Source organism: Hermetia illucens, chromosome 6 (assembly GCF_905115235.1).
Source record: "Hermetia illucens chromosome 6, iHerIll2.2.curated.20191125, whole genome shotgun sequence".
Classification (NCBI taxonomy): Eukaryota; Metazoa; Arthropoda; class Insecta; order Diptera; family Stratiomyidae; genus Hermetia; species Hermetia illucens.
This window is the reverse complement of record NC_051854.1, coordinates 46,785,029-46,804,717: the sequence shown is the minus strand read 5'-3', so window position 1 is coordinate 46,804,717 and position 19,689 is coordinate 46,785,029. Positions and strand designations below refer to the sequence as shown.

At 44.3% G+C, this 19,689-nt stretch overlaps 1 protein-coding gene across 1 annotated transcript in view; it reads left to right on the top strand.

Moving 5' to 3' along the window:
* LOC119660446 (E3 ubiquitin-protein ligase Kcmf1) overlaps window positions 1-19,469 on the top strand; it is a 29,686-nt gene extending 10,217 nt beyond the window's left edge. The window contains exons 2-5 of the mRNA XM_038068999.1: window positions 7,196-7,620; window positions 7,740-7,985; window positions 17,730-18,142; window positions 18,231-19,469. Coding sequence (XP_037924927.1) covers window positions 7,196-7,620; window positions 7,740-7,985; window positions 17,730-18,142; window positions 18,231-18,807 — 1,661 coding nt within the window. The 3' untranslated portion in view covers window positions 18,808-19,469. The remainder of the gene's footprint in view (window positions 1-7,195; window positions 7,621-7,739; window positions 7,986-17,729; window positions 18,143-18,230) is intronic.
* The last annotated feature ends 220 nt before the right edge of the window (window positions 19,470-19,689 follow it).

Genomic DNA, 19,689 nt, shown 5'->3' with positions numbered 1-19,689 from the left:
TTCAGAGCTGCGCCGGATGTGGTCTTCATGGCACCGGTGATACCCAGACACATAGTTCTTTGCAGTGTGGCTAGTTTACAGCGAAAACTCTTTTGTTTCACCTTATTACGGATGGGATGCATATGCGAACATCGGCTTAATGATGGCTATATATATCGACATTACTATCTGAGGCCTAAGACCCCATGTCGAGGCAAAGGTCCGCCTACACAGCCCATAAGCTGTGAGTGCTTTTCATCTTTACCTCTACATGTTTGTTCCAAAGAAGCTTCTTGTCTAGATTACTTCCCAGATATTTCATTACTTTGGAGAGTTGAAGGGTTGTACCTCACATTTCTAGACCTAAAATACCATTCAGTTTCCTCCTTTTTGTAAATAATTCCATTGTGGTTTTATTTGGATTCTTTGAAAGTATATGCCTGAGACACCAATTGTCAACCAAATCAACGGCGCGTTGTATATTTCTACACACCGTTCCGAGATCTCAACCAACGAACACACCCATCGCGTACTCACCCTTCAGAGTTGCATTCTATGTCTTTGAAAGCAAAGAAGAGCAGGCTCACAGAACTTTTCACGTTAGTAAGCATGTTGGTTTTCATTTATTGGGTGCAACCTTAGCACCTTCTCGTGAATGTGACGCTCAACCAATCTCTCCAGACATTTCAGCGAAAATGATATTAATTTGATTTGCCTGAAGTTTTTTGGATTTGAATTGTCATCTTTTCCAGGCTTTCACCTTTTGCCAAGAGGAAAGCGCGTAGCCCAGAGCATGACATCTTCGAAAAATATTTTTTAGATGCTCTATACCCTCCTTTTGCATCGCTGGGTAGATACCATCCATGCCAGGTGCTTTGAAGTGTTGAAATGGTAGTATAGCAGCTCTCGCTTTTTCATTGGTAAAAACCGCTCTCGCAGTGTTCCGATTCCCCTTGAACACCTTCGTGTGGAAGAGTTGGCAGAAACCGCCAATTCACTTCTTCCCACTTCTGAGACCTGTTCTCCCGGGTGGTGTACTTCCAAGATTGTCTGTATAGACTCAACTCTGGAGGTCGTGCAGGTACCCTCCAGTTTTCTAAGAGAGTCCAACTTGGCCGACTCATCCTTATTAAGGACTCTGCACAGCCTGGAAGTCTCTCTTTCACCTTCCAGTTCCTCACAGTATGCTCTAAAAGAATCTCGTTTTGAACGTTTTACGAGCCTCTTGAATTCTCCTTGTGAGTTCTGGAGTTTAATCAGTCTTCATCTTCATTGCTTTTGCAAACACGATTTAGAGGTCGTCTGGTTGATTTCCTGAGTCTCTGCAGTTCTCGGCTCCACCATGGAACTGTTTTACCACGTCGGCCTCGGGTAATAGGACAGGTCTTTTCAAAGCACTCTAGAAGCGTTCAGAGGTTCAAATTGATCTTCTATCGCCAAAGGAGTCCTTAGTCGCCTAGGGAGCTCAACTTTGTCACCAAGAAGTTCATTGAAGTTTGTACAATCCGTTTTCTTGGATTCTGTCTTTGTATTACATGCTGTTCGCATGCAATAGTCAGACTAAATTCTAAGTAACGCTACTGCCGCAACAAATATGCTGAGCGTTTTCATCACAACCTATTAAAAGTTTAACGCCGCTTGATTCTGCACACACTACCAGATCCCTTAGTTCTTACGTCGGCGAAGGGCACAAAGAATCATAGGGTAAGTAAGCAGAGGCAAATATGACGTTTCTCCTTTTACCATTAACTTGGTATTGTAAGTTTACCATAACAAGGTCCTGGGAACAGAATTGTCTCAGCATGGTTGCCTCCAACAATTTTGATATCAGAACGCAGGCCCTCGGTCTCGAGGATCTTTCACCGAAGAAGATCCTAGTTCTTTTGACTGATTCAATACCACAGATTCTGTTAAAACGAACCTATGGTTCTTGAACCAAATATATATATATATATATATAAGGGCAGTCCTGCAACTTTGCCAGCTTTGTCGCGAGTAGATAGGAAGAAGCTTTGGCATGCTGTAGGTTGATTTGACTAACACTTATGTTTGTAGTCATAAGTTTAGTCTAATATAAAAACCACCGCTAATTGAAAAGTCTGCTGCGTTCAGTGTGGATCTCACCGGGGTTACCAGCTTGTCCTCACTTTCCGCCAAAAGTTTCGACTTCTTGCATCCGTTTTTTCTGGATATCGCCACAATTGGTGGTGTAGCAACGTCCATGTCCTCATTCCCAAGAAACTTCGCCTTCTTTCACAGTGCCTTCCGTTGTCGTCGGCTAGAAGCCCTTCCAGTTTCACAGTGTCCGGGCTGCATGGATCTGTTTTCACATACCGGCGTTAGACTAGTTGCGTCCACATTACCAGCTTCCCTTACTTCCGTTTTTCCGAGTACAGGCGGAGGAGAAGCTCCTGACAGGCAAGCCTGTAGTCCCTTCTCCTTGGCGGCAAAAGTTTCGTTCTGCCGAGCCCTCCTCTCCCGTATTTTAGAAGAGACAGGCTGGTTGTAGTCAGATTTCCAGTTCCTCTCATTAAGGAAGCTGCTGTACTATCCTTTCTGGCTGACCGCCCCGTAGACACCGGGTGTAGATTTTCCACTGAAGTGGAGAGCCTGTCTTCCACAGATTTCTCCGTGAGGGAACATATATTCGGTGAGGCTTCCAAAATCCGTGCCTCGGTCACGACCTGATTTTTCAAAGTAGCGGGTGGATTCGAAATGTGTGACTTCTTACCACTTGGAGAGTTACAATCCTTTGTTTCTATTTCCATGTGTTTCTGGACACCTTTAGTGTAGTAGTAAACTACCACAAGCTCCCCCACCTCGACAAGGTGGTGTCCGAGGGGGAGAGTGCAGGTCTTACTTGTATGACCTATATATTCACACTTGTAACATTGCTAATGCTTCGAGATGTAATACAGAACAGAGACCCTAGTGTAATCAAATGATGTTTTCTGGGAGTTCTGTTCACAAGTTTTATTGTTTTCAATGGGACGGATTTCGGGGAGCTATCCGTCTTTCGATGGTTGAGTCGTATTACCCTCGCTGCTTTTATGTCAGACACAGAATCTTTCAATTATTCCTTTTGGCAGTGGATGGGACAGTGGTACCCTGGATACTATTCCAAACCATGCATACGTAATTCTAGGGGATGCAAGATTAAATTGTTTTTTTGGTTTCTCAACGTGTTTTCGTTAGTGTCAAAGAGGACTAACAAACCCACTTTTTTCAACTTTTTTTTTATTCGGAGGAATCTGAAGGAGTAGACCTGTTTAGGCTCACATTTTTTCCGGTGGAGAAGAGAGTCATTCTGTCTACCAATACTGAGTTTTCCTTTGTAACGACCTCATCACTATAAAGTGCTGTTTCCACTTGCGTCAGTACCTTCGTGGTATGCCTTGCACGAGTTGAGCCGGAGTGAGCTTTGACCCTCCTGACCGAGTCTTGTTGATAGGCAGATGGAGAGATTTCAAGTTCATCCCTCGATTTCAGTAAATGATGTCAAGCATGCACAAATGTACATGTACCGGTAATCAATGCGTATCAATCGTATAACAGTACGGCAAATAATAATAATCGTTGGTGCAACACTTCATTCAAGATCGTTACGGTACACTACAAGATTACAGTACCCTATAGGAGCCAATGTGGTCCGCATTGCGTTTGTCTGAGATTATTACCCTGATTTGTGGTGTGTGGTTAGACCTGCCTAGCAAAGGAGGAACCTCCACGGACAGAATTCTCCATGTCACATAAAGCATCTCTAAAGCATGTGACGCGTTGATACCTAGGAGATGCTGATTCACCGCTAGAAGAGCCAATTATTGGTTGAATAGTGAACTTGCCAGACTTTGATTGATTTGCCATCCAGCCAGACAATAGGGGAATAGGTAGGATCGATCAAGGGTAAAAAGAGCATGTCTATACGGAAGCCTCGAAGAACCCCAAGCTTGCCATCCAGCGAAGTAAGAGGGAATGTTTTAAGGAGCTCTGTTTGGAAGTGGACATAAATCCGTAGGGTAGGTCCTATAAAATTGTGACAGGACGACTCAGAGGCCGTTCATCTCCGCAGATCACGTGCCCTATGCTCTGTTGAAAATAATCCAGTGGTTATTCCCTCACCACGATGGGGTACTGACACTTTCCAACGCCCCGTGAATGTGACGCCGAGTCACCAGTCACAAGGGACGAGCTAATATTTGCAGTCGAATGGGCCACAGCAAAGTCTCGTCAAATGTAGACCAGATATGTTCGCGGAGCTGTTCGAAACGTGCATGCCCGAGGGTATCTTTCCTGCACCAAGGAAGCGGCAGAAGCTGTTGCTTAAAGATGGCAAACCTCCAGGGGAACCGTCCTCCTATAGACCCATATGTCTTCTAGACACTATGGGGAAAATGTTGGAGCGGGTTATTTATAATAGATTACTCCTAGTCGTTGAGAGCCAAGGGAGCCTTTCAGATAGGCATTATGGGTTCCGTAAAGCCAGATCAACCATCGATGCCATCAAAATGGTTACTGACTTGGCCGAAAATGCAATTCACGGAAGGGGTTGTATCAGCAAATATTGTGTGGTAGTGATCCTGGATGTGAGGAATGCATTCAACTCTGTCAATTGGAACATTATACGAAAGTCTGTGCCTACGATTGGTGTTGCCACCTACCTCGCTGCCATTATCGATAGCTGTTTGTAAGAGCGGTCACTCTGGTGTAATACCGATGATAGACCCAAGAAGTACATTGTCTCCGCGGGTGTCTCACAGGGCTCTGTGATGGGCCCACCACTGTGGAACATAATATATAATGATGTTCTTAACCTTCCGGTTACAGAGGCGGCCACGGTGGTGAGTTACACCGACGATATACCACTGGTTGTGGTCGCAAAGCATCTCGAGGATGCTGAGTTGTACTCAAGCGAAGCAATCAGTGTTGCTAAGGCTTGGTTAGAGAGTGCTGGACTGGCACTCGCGAAGGAAAAGATGGAAGCGGTCCTCATCACTAAGCGTATCCACCACAGTATGGCTCTGTCAAAGATGATGCCGAACGTAGGAGGACCGCGGCTTACTTGCATGCTGCTCATAACCAGGGTGGTGAGTTCTGTCATGCTGTATGCAGTCCCAGTTTGTGGTTCCGTGTTTTAGGCAATGCACGTAAACTGAGTGCGATCTACAGAAGAATAGCCTTAAGGGTGTGTTCTGCCTTCAGGACCGTCGCAGATGATGTAGCGTTCGTCACCTCGGGAATGATGCCGATTGACATCCTGACAACCGAGACGATAAACATATATAGTACCAGGTCCATCTCTTCTTTACCGCTGGTGAAAAAAGCTGAAAGGCAGAGATCCATAAGCAGATGGCAACAGCGATGGTACCAGTTAGAAAAGGGTCGTTCGACTTACAGGTGTGATTAATTATAATCTCACCGACCCGGCCACTTCACCTAATTGTCCAAACTGCGACGGGGTCCCGCACGTATTCTTCCAATGTTCTAGGTTCATGGAAGGAAGGAGGGACCTAGAGGAAACTCTAGGTGAAGTGCTATCACCAGAAAATGTCCGGAGAATGGTAGCTTACCAGAAGGGATGCGATCAATTTCATGATCGCAGCAATTCAGGATAAACTGCGAAAAGCAGAAGAAGTGAGGAAGACGCGGTTACGAACACTGCGGGCAGACGGAAGGAGGCCTAGTTAAAGTAAGCTAACTCTGCTTCGTGATGTAATACCTAAAGGTTCCACAGCGTCCCTGACTATAATCTTTTGAAGATTTCCACCTCCTTCAAAAGAAAGACAGACGAACGGGCAGGCAGACAGTAAAACGATTTTAAGACGGTTTTGTTTTAGATAAAACTTAAAAAGGCCATGCAGGAGTCGTTGTTCTTGAAAATTTGTTTTAGATTGAAGAATTCCCTATGCCATCCGCATTTGGTCCAAACGTATTCATAGTTCGTTGGTTTAGTGGATCTGCCAACACTTTGCTCGGACAGTGTGAGGGCGAAAAACGGGCTTGGTGACCGCAACGATAATGGTGGGAGGTCTGTAACTTTCCTTGCCTTGTCATTGGTGGCACACTGTTCGAGCACAAGGTCTACTATAAGATCAGTTGGCTTTCAACTGGCCGACGCCGCACCAGCAATCAGATCGACCACTTAGCAATGAGCCGTACATTTAGCAGCAGTCTCCTGGATGTGCGCAACATGTGTGGCGCTGATATTGGCTTGAAAGGGATTACGTATTGCGTCCGCCACTTCTCACAAGGTTGGGGAGACCCGCGAAGTTCAACATCGACCGCTCACATGATTTGGCTGTCCTTCGACAGTAGGATAGCTATCTTGCTGACCTGACGGCAGATATACTGAGTAACTTCTGAGAATATGGATGGGCACTGGACCGCCATAAGATTTGGTTAACTTTCTATCCGGATAGTATGGTGAATACCTATATTTTGTAGCCCTTTTCGGGACGCCCGCATAGCTTGACTGCTGAAGGAGAAGTGACATAAAAGTATAAAAACATGAAGTAATTGATATCACGCGTTAGGCCTACTTCCCCTCTTGTTTCAAAGTTATTAGGAATTCAGGACTTGGTACATGAACCCTGGATCACTTCACTTCACTTGATGAATGTGGAGTAGATCAACAAACTAGAGATTTCAATTCATAAATGCTCAACGATTGGAGCAGAATGTATCAAGTCTAGTTCTTGTATTAAGATTTCTTCCCTTCTCTACAGGGAAGAATATTCTTCTTGGAGTCCAGTGAAAAAAGGACTCAATTCAGAGCATTTCTGGTCGCTATATGCAGTCTTCTGCATTCCGAAAAAATATTTACACTTTGGATCCAGAAAATGCTTTTCCATTGCAGACTTTGGAGGGCTATATAGTAAAAGTGTCAACAAATATATCAGGATTTCTAGGACCGTCCGCTTAATGAATTTTCGTGACAGGGTCTAGAGCAATTAGGTTTATTTAACCAATTGATTAGCAAACTAATTAGGATGCTCTCCTCCATCATTATTTTCGTGATATTTTTGTTAAATCTATTTGTCTGCCCACGTTTTACTCGTCTGCCTATTTGTCTGCATTTAAGGTTTTTTTTTTGTTTCATAGCACCAACATAAATCGGTGTCGAATAAGGCAGACTACAAATTCTCTGGAGCATGCCACTTTATTTTGAACATACTTAATGAACTTTTGGTCTTTCATCTTTCTCATTATCTAATTTCAGGTGTCAGCTGTGATTCGTGTCTGAAAAGCAACTTTAGTGGCAAACGTTACAAATGCCTTATATGCTTCGATTATGACCTGTGTGCCGATTGTTATGAGGAGGGTGCTACAAGCACCCGGCACTCAACGGATCATCCAATGCAGTGCCTCCTAACTAGAACCGATATGGATATGTATTTTGGTGGTGAAATGCTTAATTCAGAACAACCTCAAAGTTATACTTGCCCGTACTGTAAAAAAATGGGTTTTAGTGATGCCAGTCTGATAGAACACGTGGGCGCTGAACATACAGACACCGGATTGGAAGTTGTATGTCCAGTTTGTGCCGGTCTACCAGGTGGCGAACCAAATCTAGTCACAGACGATTTTGCTGGTCATTTAACATTAGAACATCGTACAGGACCCCGAGATCTTATCTCATTTCTGATATCCTTTTTTAAAATTTTGCATAACCAATTCGTTGGTTTCTTCTTACAGTTGATCATAAAAACATCAATTTTTGATATATTGTTCACAAGAAATTTTCCTTAACCAACTGACTATACGATGAGCCTTCAGCAATTCGTCATGGCGGTGTACGTCGGATTCCAGGACGAGCATTGGGTGGGACCCGATCGAGACGATCAAATATGCATTTCAGTTCATCCGCATTGTCGCCATCAGGTCGGGAATCAGTTGATCCAATAGCAGAGCTTTTATCGCAATTATCTGGAGTAAGACGTGGAGCACCCCAACCCTCGCAGCTGCAACAACTACAAATGCAAATTCAGTTAGAACGACAACAAGTCTCGGTGAGTATTGATGTTTCATTATTGAAATATTATCACGCATAGTAGGATTTCATTTTAAAAAGTGATACACAAGCTATAGCAGATGGTTTTATTAACAAGCTATGAGATGAGTGTAAAATTGCGTTAATAAGATTTCTTATAGCGATGGGTTCGTGGAGTGAGCGATGAATGGGCTCCTCATTGTTAGTTCGTTTTGAAGGGATGACTAAATAAGTTAGATAGTTAGTAAATATTCCACAATTTATTCGATACCGTTTCACGCTTACTAGCACTAAATTCGCCATCGCTATTTCGTCTGATAGAAGTACCCTGGGAGGATACTAAAGGAGGAGGATACTAAAACATGGAAGAAGAATTACGTCGGTCTTCTTCATTTTCTTCAGCCTTTGTCCCGTTCGCAAGCGGGGTCGGCTCATCGTGATCGATCACGAGGCCATCTACCGTATGAAGCCACCGTTGTTTCGACTGATCTTTTGTCACTTACCACCGACTTCCATGTTCAGACCAATCTTGGCAAGTGTGGCAAGTAACCATACCATCGAAGACGCCTCTCTTGCAATTTTTCCACGATCGTTGCAACCCTAATAGTTCGCAGATATCCTCATTTCCGATGTAATCAAAATGTGTCACGCCACTAGTCCAATGCAACATCTTCGTCTCCATTTTCGATTGACGGCGTTCATTGTCTTTTATAGTCGGCCAACACTCAGAACAATAGAGGACGACAGGACGGACGGCATTGCGGCAAATTTTAGTTTTGAGACGTTCGCTGATATGTCGATCCCAAAGAAAATCAGTGGTGGAACGCCACTTCATCCAGGTTGCGCTAATGCGTAAAGCAATTTCATAACGCAGTTCTCCATTGGCAGATATCATTGACCCGAAATATTTAAATTGCTCAGTTCTGGACAAGTCACTGCCATTGACAGTGATTATGCCTGTTTCATGGGGGTCGGTCGTTGAAAATTCAGTTTTATTTAGATTCACTCTCAAGACCGTGTTGTATCTATTGAGAGTTTGAGGCCACTTGTTCCGCATACGCTGCCACATCCCTTAGTTCTTTCGTTGGAGGATGACGTAAAGAATAATAGGGTAAAGGCAACTATGATGTTTTTCCTCTCGCCATTAATCTAGCAGTGTAAGATAACCGTAACTAGGTCCTGGAAACAGAACTATATCAGCTTGGCTGCATTTAACCGTCTTAACATCAGGATACATGCTCTCGGTCTTATAGATCCTTCATGGTAAAAACTCCTAGCCCTCCCATCCAATGCCTCAGATTCTATTGAATCGAACCCATGATTCTTTATCATCAACAGCGCAACAACCGGTATTCGGTTTAGACCCGCCTTAATAAGGAACTCTAGACATCCCGGCTTTGCGCCGGGGTTCACCAATTCGATACCCTTAAAAGCTGCCTGGCATCCTGGCCTACGCCATAGTTCCGTCTCGTGCAGGGTCCGTCTCGTCTTCTTTTTCTACCATAGATATTGTCCTTATAGACTTTTTGGTGGGATCATCCTCATCCATACGGATTAAGTGACCCGCCCACAGTAACCTATTGACTCGGATTTTATCCACAACCGGTCATGGTATCGCCCATAGATTTCGTCGTTATGTAGGCTACGGGATCGTCCATCCTCATGTAGGGGGCCAAAAATTCTTCGGAGGATTCTTCTCTCGAACGCGGCCAAGAGTTCGCAATTTTTTTTGCTAAGAACCCAAGTCTCCGAGGAATACATGAGGACTGGCAAGATCATTGTCTTGTGAGACTTTTCGAGCGGAACAATTTTTGTAAGCTTAAATAGGCTCTGTTGGTTGCCAACAACCGTGCGTGGATTTCATTGTCGTTGCTGTTATCGGTTGTGATTTTCGAGCCTAGATAGGAGAAATTATTAACGGTTTCAAAGTTGTAGTTTCCTATCTTTATTCTTCCCGTTTGACCAGTGCGGTTTGATGTTGTTGGTTGGTTTTGGTGCTGATGTTGCCACTATATATTTTGTCTTGCCTTCATTAATGTGCAGCACAAGATCTCGCGCCAATCGCCGCCTGCTCGATCTGGATGAAGGCAGTTTGTACGTCTCGGATCGTTCTTCCCATGATGTCGATATCGTCAGCATAAGCCAGTAGTTGGCTGGACTTAAAGAGGATCGTACCCCTCGCATTTACCTCAGCATCACGAATCACTTTCTCCAGGGCCAGGTTAAAGAGGGCGCATGATAGGGCATCCTCTTGCTTTAACCGTAGTTGATGTCGAATGGTCTCGAGAGTAATCCTGCTGCTTTTATCTGACCTCGCACATTGGTCAGGGTCAGCCTTATTAATTCCGTTGGGATACCGAATTCTCTCATGGCGGCTTTAAAGTCGATGAAAAGGTGGTGCAGCTGATGTTCATATTCCAAGAGTTTGGTATGGGCCAATGATGGTCTGTGCGTATGAGGCTATTCGACCTAGCAAAATAGCGGAGAATATTTTATAGATGGTACTCAGCAACATGATACCTCTATAATTGCTGCACTATGTGATATCTCATTTTTTATGTATGGAACAGATAATTGCTCTTTGCCATTCGTCAGGCATTGATTGGCAGTCCCACACCTTGAGTACAAGTTAATGAACCACTTGCTGTAATTGGTCGCCTCCATATTTAACCAATTTGGCTGTAATTCCGTCGGCTCCTGGCGACTTATGGTTTTTAAGCCGATGAATTGCACAGACTGTTTCTTTTATACTTGGTGGTGGCAGTATTTGTCCGTCATCTTCAGTTGGCGGGACCTCCAACTCGCCGATGTTCTAGTTGTTCAGTAGTTCATCAAATTACTCAACCCACCGCTCCAATGTGCCCATTCTGTCGGAAATCAGATTTCTCTCTTTGTCTCGGCAGGATGAGCATCGAAGTGTATAAAGCTTGACCCTGCTGACTTGTTGGTAAAACTTCCGCGCCTGGTGCGGTTGCTCCCTGTACTTTTCTAGTTCACAGACTGGTTGGTTCTCTCAGGCTTCCTTTTTCTGTCTGTGAAGTTCCTTCTCCGCTCGACGGAGTTCGTGATAAGTCTCTGCGCGTGCCCGCATTCTTTGAGAATGCAACATTACTCGGTATGAAGCATTCTTCCGTTCCATAGCTAGCTTACTTACATCGTCAAACCAGCCGTTCCGACTTTTTTTGCGGCTGGGGCCAAGTATCTTTGTGGCCGTATCGATGATAACGTTCTTCAGATGGTTGTGAGGATCATTTGTTGATGCTTCATCTCCAGAACCTCTGTTGATTGCGGTTATTGCGGCATCCATTTCCCTCTTATAGGTGTCGCAGAGGGCTTTGTTATGGATGGCTTCAGTATTCATACTCACCTGATTGTCAGAGGGGATTGTGTCGTAATTCGAGCTCGGAGCACCATGCCAACAAGATAGTGGTCCGAGTCTATATTGGCTCCCCTATATGTTCTGACATTCATCAAGGCTGAGAGGTGGCGGCGTTCAATGAGCACGTGGTTAATTTGGTTGAACGTGGTCCCTTCGTATGTTGGTGAACCGCTTTCCGCGCAAACCAGGTACTTCCAACAACAATTTCGTGTGATATTGCTAATTGGATAATGCGCAATCCGTTATCATTTGTATCCCTATGTAAGCTATGAGAGCCAACGTATCCCTTAATACAGGCTCCGTCCCTACTTGACTGTTGAAATCTCCAAGTATGATTTTGATATCATACTTGGGACAGGCTTCGAGGGTCCGCTCAACTGCCTCGTAGAAAGTGTCCTTCTCCGACTTTGCAGTCTCCTCTGTATGGGCGTGAACGTTTATAAGGCTTATATTTCGAAACTGATAAGACTGACTAGGCTGACTCTGACCAATGTGCGAGGCCAGATAAAAGCAGCAGGATCACTCTCAAGACCGTTCGACATCAACAACGGTCTACGACAATGGGATGCCCTATTATGCGTCCTCTTTAACCTGGACTTGAGAAAGTGATCCGTAATGCTGAGGTAAATGCAAGAGGTACGGTTCTCTTTAAGTCCACCCAACTACTGGCCTATACTGACGATATCGACATCATGGGAAGAACCACCCGAGACGTACAAACTGCCTTTATCCAAATCGAGCAGGCGGCGCGAGATCTTGGGTTGCACATCAATGAAGGCAAGACAAAGTATATGTTGGCAACGTCAGCATCGAAAATCTACCACCCAACAACATCGAACCACACTGGTCAAACAGGAAGAATAAGGATAGGAGAATACAACTTTGAGTCCGTTGAAAATTTCTCCTATCTAGGGTCGAAAATCACAACCGATAACAGCTACGATGAGGAAATCCGCGCACGGTTGTTGTCAGCCAACAGAGCCTATTTCAGCTTACAAAAACTGTTCCGTTCGAAACGTCTCACCCTAGGGTCAAAGCTCTTACTGTACAAGACGATGATCTTGCCAGTCCTCATGCATTCCTCGAAGACTTGGGTTCTGAGCAAGAAGAATTGCGAACTCTTGGCCGCGTTCGAGAGAAGAATGTTCCGAAGAATTTTCGACCCCCTACATGAGGATGGACGATTCCGTAGCCTACATAACGACGAAATCTATGAGCGATACCATGACCGTCCGGTTGTGGATAAAATCCGGCTCAATAGGTTACGGTGGGCGGGTCACGTAATCCATATGGATGAGGATGATCCCACCCGCAAAGTTTATAAGGGCAATATCTATGGTAGAAAAAGAAGACGAGGCAGACCCTGCCTAAGATGGCGTAGGTCAGGACGCCAGACAGCTTTTAGGGATATCGAATTGGTGGTCCTCGGCGTAAAACCGGGATGTCTGGAGTTCCTTATTAAGGCAAACCTAGACCGCATACCGGTTGTTGCGCCGTTGGTGATGATTTTACATGTATGGGGACCCCGCTAAATCTCAACCTAAAAGAATATCACTCACTGCATGTTTGGGCATTCACAGTTCCCACCTTCCCATCAAATTTCGTGTCAATCGGTATAGCCGTTTCCGAGAAAAGTGCGTATGATAGACAGACAGATATTGAACCGATTTTAATAAGGTTTTTTTTTGCAAACAAACCCTTAAAAACGCCACAAACCGCAGGCTCTAGCAATCACTTTTTGTTCGAATTGCTCAATTTGTTTCTCGGAAGGCATCCAGGAAACAATGATATTCACGAGATGTTGTATCGCTGAGCATCTTCCCTTTTTATCACTTTTTTGAAGGTGGCTGTGCCCGGAATATTTATTTCTGGAATTATTAACCGCCGAACCCACGTATTAACTGGCCACAGGAGCGCGCGCTATCAACTCCAAGATACAGGTATTCGCTAACGCGACGGGCTCACGCTAATTCTTAGGAAATTAGGCACTGCAGGAAAGTGGCACTGGCGGATTTGGCGACAAGTAGCCAGAATCGAATCAATATTTACCGGGAATTTCTTCACAGTTAGTGGAAGTATTTCACAAGTACTCGAGAAATCGCACTAATTCGCACTGCGCGCTGCTCCCGTCTTTGGTTCCTCTTCTAATTCCGCTTTCTTCAAAGGCCCGAACAATCTTTTCTTCTTCGCCCTCCGTCAGTTCAGCTGTTCTTTCTCCCACAATTTCCAAAAAACTCTCCTCTAGGCCTCCGTGAGTCCAGGTGTTCTTTTTCGCCACCGTCCAGCTGTTTTCTCGAGAACCGTTCCCCATGCTGCTACTTTGGCCTTGAAATCTCTTGAGTTTATGTTGCAGTAACATGTGCGTGTGCCTACAGATGCGGCAAATCATTCCCCTCTGTCAAGATTAATTCACTTTGAAGTGTGTTAGAGTACTTCATTCAAGACGGTAACGGTACACTACAATATACTGTAGGAGGCAATGTGGTCAGCATTGATTTGACTCAGGTACTCATTAACAGCTGAGTCGACTGGTATCCGAAGTCAAGTCACGATACAAATCCCACTGCCACCAGCGAGATTTGAATCACGGCCTTCCGTATGACAACCCAGTGCTCTAACCACTGAGCTATCCGGACACAAATGCATTCATTAATGTGCAATCTGCGGCGAACATTAGGGGAATTGCACATTAGGAAATGCATTATTTGAGCAAATTAATTCAGAAAGAGACGAATGAGATTTCGCTCCCGTCGCAAAACCGCGGTTACTATACATTGCTGCTTAAACTGCCACATGGGAAAAATTGCCAAGCGGCAGGACGTGCAATAGTCATATGGGACAGTACAGTAATAATAATATCGCCAAACTAAATTAACAAACTAATGGTCAAATCCATTTTTAAGGTTTTGTGTAAACACAAAACCTTATTACCGGTTAACTGTCTGTCTGTCTGTCCGTCCGTCACATGCATTTTTTTCGGAGACGGTTATAGCGATTGGCACCAAATTTGGTAGAAAAGTGGGAACTGTGAACGCTCACGCATATAGTGAGTTACATCCCTTTACGTCGAATTTAGGGGGGAGGGGGCCCCATACAGTGAAGCCCATGGTGTTTTACGTAGGCACTTGTCGTGAGACTTAATCCTACGGTCCTCTTAAGACACGGATTGATTTTGTGACCACAATAAGAGCCCCGCTGAGACAAGCAACAACGGCACCAGTCTATACCAAGTGCATGGCTTAGCATTCATACTGGTGGATGCAAGAATTACCTAAATCTCTACCGAACTATGGAGTACGGCACCCGTGTTGATACGCAACACCACGTCGAGGCCCGAAGGTCTCTTCTCGCTTGAGCATAACCATAACCACCATGAAACTTCCACTAGGGGGGCCAACCGCAATGATCGATCTGTCCTCACACACAACAGGAGTTCACCCGAAGTATGCGAGCCCAGGGGCTTTCCCGGTTCCCATGGTACCAGTATACCCCTGGTAAGGTTTCGTGACCAATTTGCCACTTCAGATGAGTCCCCGTGCAGACTCGGGTCTGATCGCCCTGATTAGGTCTTTGGAGCATTCGCCTACTGAATCACGGCCGGCAAACCAAAGTGATTACAGCGTCTCCCGGTGCCACCACTATGGAGGTTCTCCTCGGCCACTTTATTGGTTTGGCAGATAGGGTTGCCGCCCCATTTTCCTCGCCGCCACCTCTGAGCACCAGTGGTCCCCAAACAGTCGAAAGAGGGTTGTACTTTTTTTTTTCATCAAATATAATCATGTGTTGTATCAAATTAAAGGTCTCGGTTAGTACTTTTCGAAGCCGTAGTTTTGATATTTGTTGGAAAGGTGTGGAGTGCATGGGGTTGAAAGTAATCATTTTTTTAACGGATCCATTCTCAGAAACTACTCAACCGAAAAATCTGAAAACAGTAGAATCTGAAGCTGCCACTGTATGGCGCCTAGGCTCCGAACTACCTTCTATACCGATACCTGTTCAAATAAAGTTAATAATAGTACATTACTGTAATTTTTAGTTATTGGCAGGAAAAGCCCCCCTTTTTTTATGGGTAGGTGAATGCATTTACGCACAGAGTGTTGGATTCCCGATCCCGTCGGACTACCAACTAAACACCTCCCCATCGTCAGAGAGCTAGCCTGGAATCGTTTGTAACATTACTTCGGGGTAGTCCCCGAATTCTCCCGCTTCACGGAGCCTTCAAATCAGGGAATTCCTTTCACCAACGGGAGGGGGAGGAGGAAGGGAACTGTCAGTTCAAGGAACCCCCTGCCATCCGGCTCCTCCACCGGTCGAGTTCTATCTTCTTAGCAACGGGAAGGGCCCGAACGTAATGGGCAACACGGTTCCACCTGTCAGCAGTCCTCAGCATCTCTTCGACAATGTTGTCTGGAGAGAGATCCCCTGTGTTTAAATAGAGCTGCGGATGAACCCCATCCCACTTTCCACAAGAAAAAAAAGTGTGGTGGGCGTCGTCCACAACTCCATTGCAAAACACACAATCCGGAGAACGCGCCTTTCCAATCTTGTGCAGGTAAGACTGAAACCTCCATGCCCACTTAAAAATTGGGTAAGGAAATAGTCAGTCTCACCATGCTTCCGATTCAGCCACGCACCTAGGTTGCCGATGAACCGCGCTGTCCATCTGCCTCTAGTTTCATTTTGCCAAGAGAGCTACCACTCGTCTCTCCCTTGGCTCATCTCCCTTGCGCTTGTATATGGCTTGACGCTCCTTAGCAAAAAGGGCAATGGGAATCACCCCCGCGATCACCATCACGGCCAGTTCAAAGTCAGTGCGGTACGCAGACGCCACCCGTAAAGCTCCCCGTCTCTGTACTTGCGCGAGGCGTTTACGATATACCTCCTTTTTAAGAGCGCCAGCCCATATCTCTGCGCCGTAGAGCAGGACAGACTGCGTTGAGCTCATCAGGAGACGTCGCCTACTAGACGTAGGACCCCCAATGTTTGCCTACTTAACGCCGAAACTCCAGCCGCAGCCTTGTTCGCTGCTGCTTGGATTTGCTCAGAAAAGCTCATCTTTGAGTCAAGAGTCAACCCGAGGTACTTTACCGCTGATTTTGACTCGATGATCGACTCGTCGAACGATATGGGGCGCAGGGTCGGAATTCTCTTTTTAGTCAGGATGACTACTATGGAAAAGCCCCCTTAAGTTCACCCTAGAATCACGAAATTTTGCAATGTAGGCTACAGCATACAGCATAATTCTACCAAATTTGGTGAAAATCGCACTATTACTAACAAAGTTACAATAGGTCAAAGCTGTCGCTTCTGTGCAGATTTAAAACTTTGAATGTTAATATCACTTGAAAGTGGATATTTTCACATGATATATACATATATTACCTGCTACATACTAATGGGACAAATGCAGACTCAAATCTCTTTATAAAAGAAATACACAAAACCTTTCATACCTGAAGCGTCTAGCTTCCGGTTTCTCGACTTGTTAATTTAAGGAAATGAAGAGTGAATGCCTCCTACAGTATAAATACGGAGCCCCCACTTAGTTCAGATCGTTCCCATAGCGAACTTACACATCGAGAATTTGGGTATTGTCACAAAACCTAGTGTTCATACATACATTGAAAATATGAGTTGAATAAATTTCGTTAAAATATCCATAAACGTAGGATTATTACGCTTAGATTTCCGCATAACTCAAATTAAGGAGATCGAAAATAATAGTTGGAAAATTCGTAATTAAATTTCAGTAGAATGAATTTGTGTAAATTTTTTTCATACGGTAAGTGGGCTTAGTGTTTCCTGTTCACTCCTAAGTGAAGTATAGGACACCCACACAGACTCAGCTTCAGTTTTATTAACATCATGCTTACTACTGTGCAAGTGATAAGCTCCCAGCAGCAAGATAAACACAATAAATCCATGACTGGAACTCGAACCCTGAGGAACGAGATTGAGAGGTTCACGCTCCCCCTCAACCATCTCCCAACAGGTATCAATGTCGCAGAGAATATAAACAGAAATATCGTATGACCGGAATTGGTGATTGATGATTTTGGGCAGTACTATAACTCTTTCAAAAGCCCATTGTGTCGACAAAAAGTTTGTCTAGCAATCGATGCTCAGAGTAAGCCTTGATATATTTTTTACCGTCAATTTATTGTCAAAACTTCAAACCGAACCGCGGGAGATATTTCACATCATGTGACAAGTTCTCCCGGTACAATGCCATCCGTTTCCAATTATTACGAAAAGAATATCTTCTACGAAATTGAACTTTCGTGTTCGCAGTTATTCTATAGATTCTATACGCGTGTATTTATAGACAAGTCATTTTTGTTGAAACGTTCGTTTGATATGGACTTTATTTTGTATCGATTTCAGGCGACCCGTCAACAACTCGAACGTTTGCCCCGGCGCCAAGCTCATCCAGTTGTATCGTCATCAAATTCAAATGCTCCAATGCAGGAGGCGATGACGTCTGGTTCAGGGACTGGCGGAACTGGAGTAAGTAATGGGGCGAGCGGTTTAAATGCTAGCGGGGCCGGTGGTTTTAGCCTTGTTTCGTCCTCATCCTCGCAACAACCACAGACAAGTATGGCTGTAACGTCAATAAATACACGTGAAATTTCGATAAATTCGTCTTCGCTGCCACTGGCGGTTACCTCGATGGGACTTGGCGGCGCACAAGGGAGCACTTCGAGTGATTGTCAATCGCAGTTTCTCCTATCGAAATTTATGACACCCACCTTAGACGAGAACGAATTGGCACAGTTGGAACGTGATCGTGCCGATCGGTAAGTTGATACCTCTGAAATGTAGCGTCCCAATCTGGAGTGAAAATCATCTACAGAATTTAATCCTAATATTTTTGGTTCGTTTTAGATCTCAATATGTTCAGGCTCTCATGCTGTCAACGTTATCCAATATTCAATTGCAAAGTGAATTCGATAACCAGGAGCGTGGTGAGTCACAAGAAACGAACAGTGATACTGTAAATAGCGAAGCAAATAACGAAAGTGGTGATGATACATCCAACACTAAAGATAAGGAAGGAAAGAAACGCAAAAGCGATAATAGTTTAACCGGTGCGGCAGCGGCTCAGCTGAATGAACAGTCGTCCAACACCCTAGGGACATTCGAAGATGAATTTGTAGACGAGTACACCTTACAGCAGCAGCAGCAACAACAACAGCACTCACAAAATTTTACTAGTTCAGTTATTAAGAAGAAAATAGCCTGCGGTGGTGTGGCGGGAAAATCGAATGCAAACTCGACCCAGGATCGTCGCGGTCGTTTTTCCGCTGCTGGAGGAGGTGGTGGAGGTGGCGGTGGTGTTGGCGGGGGCGGCGCAAGCCTGACGACAGCCCAACAGCCGCCCCAGGGCCAGCAACAGTCAAAGATCACGCGCGAAATTAAGTCAGCTTCGATGTCATCTAAAGAGATCCCCGACTCTAGGTAGTGCTGTTTTTTTCATTTCAGTTTCTCTTTCAACAACTAATAAATATTATAAATATATAAATAATTGGAAAAGCAACAGATTCTTTAGGCATACCTTATTACAATTTATTAATATTATATATTATATAAAATATAATACCAAGAAAAAAACTGAAACTGTAACAGAATATTTGAAGAATTGAGGAAGGAAATTTTCCAAAAGGCAAAGAGTCAAATTGAAAAGTAACTGAACATGTACTCCGGGCCGGTCGCGCGGACGCAGTCGATCGCCTCAACCTAGTTATGAGCAAACGATGTTTTTGAAAAAAACGCTTCTACACTTAAGAACTGTCTCAAATCGCTTTCTAAAGACAACAAATAGAAAACTAATTGATTAAAAACAGAAAATTCGAAAACCGAAAAATTTTCGCGAGAATTCTAAATTAAGTCCTTATTATAATTATCATTATCAATTAATTTCTCTGGTTTACAGCCGCTGTGTGAATTAACTTTAAAAAAAACTATATTGTTGTTAATGTGTTAATTATAAAAAAAAAAAATATTTAGTTCTTTCTTAAAATCCGTTTGTTAGTTTTCACTTTTGCGTATGTATGGTTTCTAGCGGTAGGACGTAGGATTTAAATTGCGAGCTGATTTCGGAAGCGCTGCGTCTACAGCGCGGGGAGATTATATGTGATGCGTAAGATGAAGCGTGTGGGATTGTTTTTTCGCCGCGTGGAAAGTGAGAAAGGAAATGCCGCAAAGCTTATATGAATCCGAAAGTGTTGTATTTTTAATAAAAATTCAATTAAATAAAAAATTTGAATGTTTTCTGGTAACATGGTTAGTTCTACATGCGTGTGAATGCAGATTGAGTCGCGGAAGAGGCTGTTCAAGGTCGGGG